The following is a 1,859-nucleotide window of genomic DNA, read 5'->3' on the forward strand; positions in this document are numbered from 1 at the left end:
ATCCATGACGGGATGAAAATCATTAAAATCTAGGCGACTCTTTTAAATGCATTCCAAAGAGCTCGAATAGACAAGATTTGGGGGAAAAATCTTACTTACTTTTACCTACTTCTCCCATCTGCTTATCCTAAAAAAGACTGAAGTGAAATCAACCTGGGTGTTATAAGAGTATAAGGATCAGCAAATAGGAGATCTACGAGTCTCGCTCTCAAATTCTACTTGTTTCACTCAATCCACTGATCTACATCTACACCGTCCGTATTTGGACCACCATCTTTTAGAGACAACCCTGCCTTTCTTGACTTCGCATAGCGCGAATTCAACCATAATGTCCATTTACTGGCAAGAGATGTCTCCTAGAACAATAACAGCCAGATAGATAAATAAATAGGTAGGTAGATAAATAAGCAGATGAGCTGACTGGGAGGTATAGAGGCAGATAGCAAAGCATCCTGTTGATTTCGTCACAAGTAAATACATGTTACATTATGAGAACGTTTATTATTCAAAAGCTGCACAGAGTATAACAAAATTAAAATTGAGAATGCATAAAATTTTCGCCAAAAACGCAAGGTTTTACAGCTCAAATTAGACTTTGCTTCTAAAGGTTTTTAGGTTACTATTATTTCATGCTTTGAATTACTACCTATTTTCTTAATTTACCCAATTTTTTGTTTGTTTATTTGTTTTGTTCTGGGCTTCTGCTGCTCAATAAGACATTTTTAGGCAAACTCGTTGGTTGAAGTAGACAAGCATTCCTCGAAGACGAAGTAACTACTATCGACAAGGTATGAAATTGTAAAGCATCGCAGAGGTAGTGAGTATTTCATTGCACTCTACAAGGCAAGTATGATAAAGGAATAAGTTCAGTTTTCCTCATTTCCACTATGTTGCTGTCAGACAAACGGAAAACAATAACTCTCGTAGAAATAATAGGTTTTGATCCTATTTGATAGAAAGTGGACAAGTGTAGCTTTTCCGTTTAAGTGCGAACGATGTGGAATCAAATCGGATGGAGCATAAATCCTGCGCACTTCCCAGATTAGACAAATTATTGATGAGTGGAGTTTGGTCCTGTAATACGAACTGAATGGAGAAGAAATGGTGTCTGGCTCAAATGCCATGTTCCGGTCCTATTTGGCAGAAAATAGACGAGTGTAGTTATTTCCTATTGGAGCAAGCGATCTGAGATACAGTGGGATCGAGCACAAAGCCCACGATCTCCACAAACTAGGAAAAATATTGACTTGTGGAGTTTTGAACTGTAAAATGAACCAAACAGTTACAAAAGTGTATTGCGCGTGTGCCCCATACTTCGCATTTATTTGTCAGATAATGGGCGGTGCAGATTTTTTAACGAGCGACGGAATCGTTAGCAAATCAGATGGAGCACAAATCTCACATTCTTCTAAAATTTGGCATTATATGGTAGAGTTGCGCATACTATTTCTAATATGCAGGCTTCCAATTTGAGGTAGAGGTGTTGAACAACAGTCTTAGTACTTCTTAATCGCCTGCCTGCTTAATACCACGTTTTTGATGCAAAATCGCTTTGTTGTCCATGTCAAGTTCAGAATATAGGTATCGAAGCACAATTTCGCTCAATGCACAGTAGCAAGGGGATTTCATCATCTTCTACAGCAGGCCCCACTCTACATCCCCTTCAACAGCTACATCGATGTATATACTGCTGAGCATAGCTCTCTACCACTAATACTCTAGCTTGAACAATCTCCTGCCAACACGTCACTGGTCCATTTACTACTTATACTGAGTACCGCAAAGTAAAATGCCTCCTTTTGAATTGCATTATGCACATTTTTAAAAAAGATTGTGCTATTATCCACTGTGGGTTGTAG

General features: G+C 38.5%; 1 protein-coding gene across 1 annotated transcript in view; it reads right to left on the reverse strand. All coding sequences in view use genetic code 11, as the record gives it.

The window, feature by feature from the left end:
* Positions 1-464: 464 nt before the first annotated feature.
* EGR_07714 (hypothetical protein) overlaps positions 465-1,859 on the reverse strand; it is a gene marked incomplete at both ends in the record, with an annotated part of 3,179 nt that continues 1,784 nt past the window's right edge. Inside the window, 2 exons of the mRNA XM_024496963.1 lie at positions 465-512; positions 664-701. Of these exons, the coding sequence (XP_024348668.1) occupies positions 465-512; positions 664-701 (86 nt within the window). The remainder of the gene's footprint in view (positions 513-663; positions 702-1,859) is intronic.

The sequence above is a fragment of the Echinococcus granulosus genome (assembly GCF_000524195.1).
Source record: "Echinococcus granulosus chromosome Unknown EG_S00084, whole genome shotgun sequence".
Lineage (NCBI taxonomy): Eukaryota > Metazoa > Platyhelminthes > Cestoda > Cyclophyllidea > Taeniidae > Echinococcus > Echinococcus granulosus.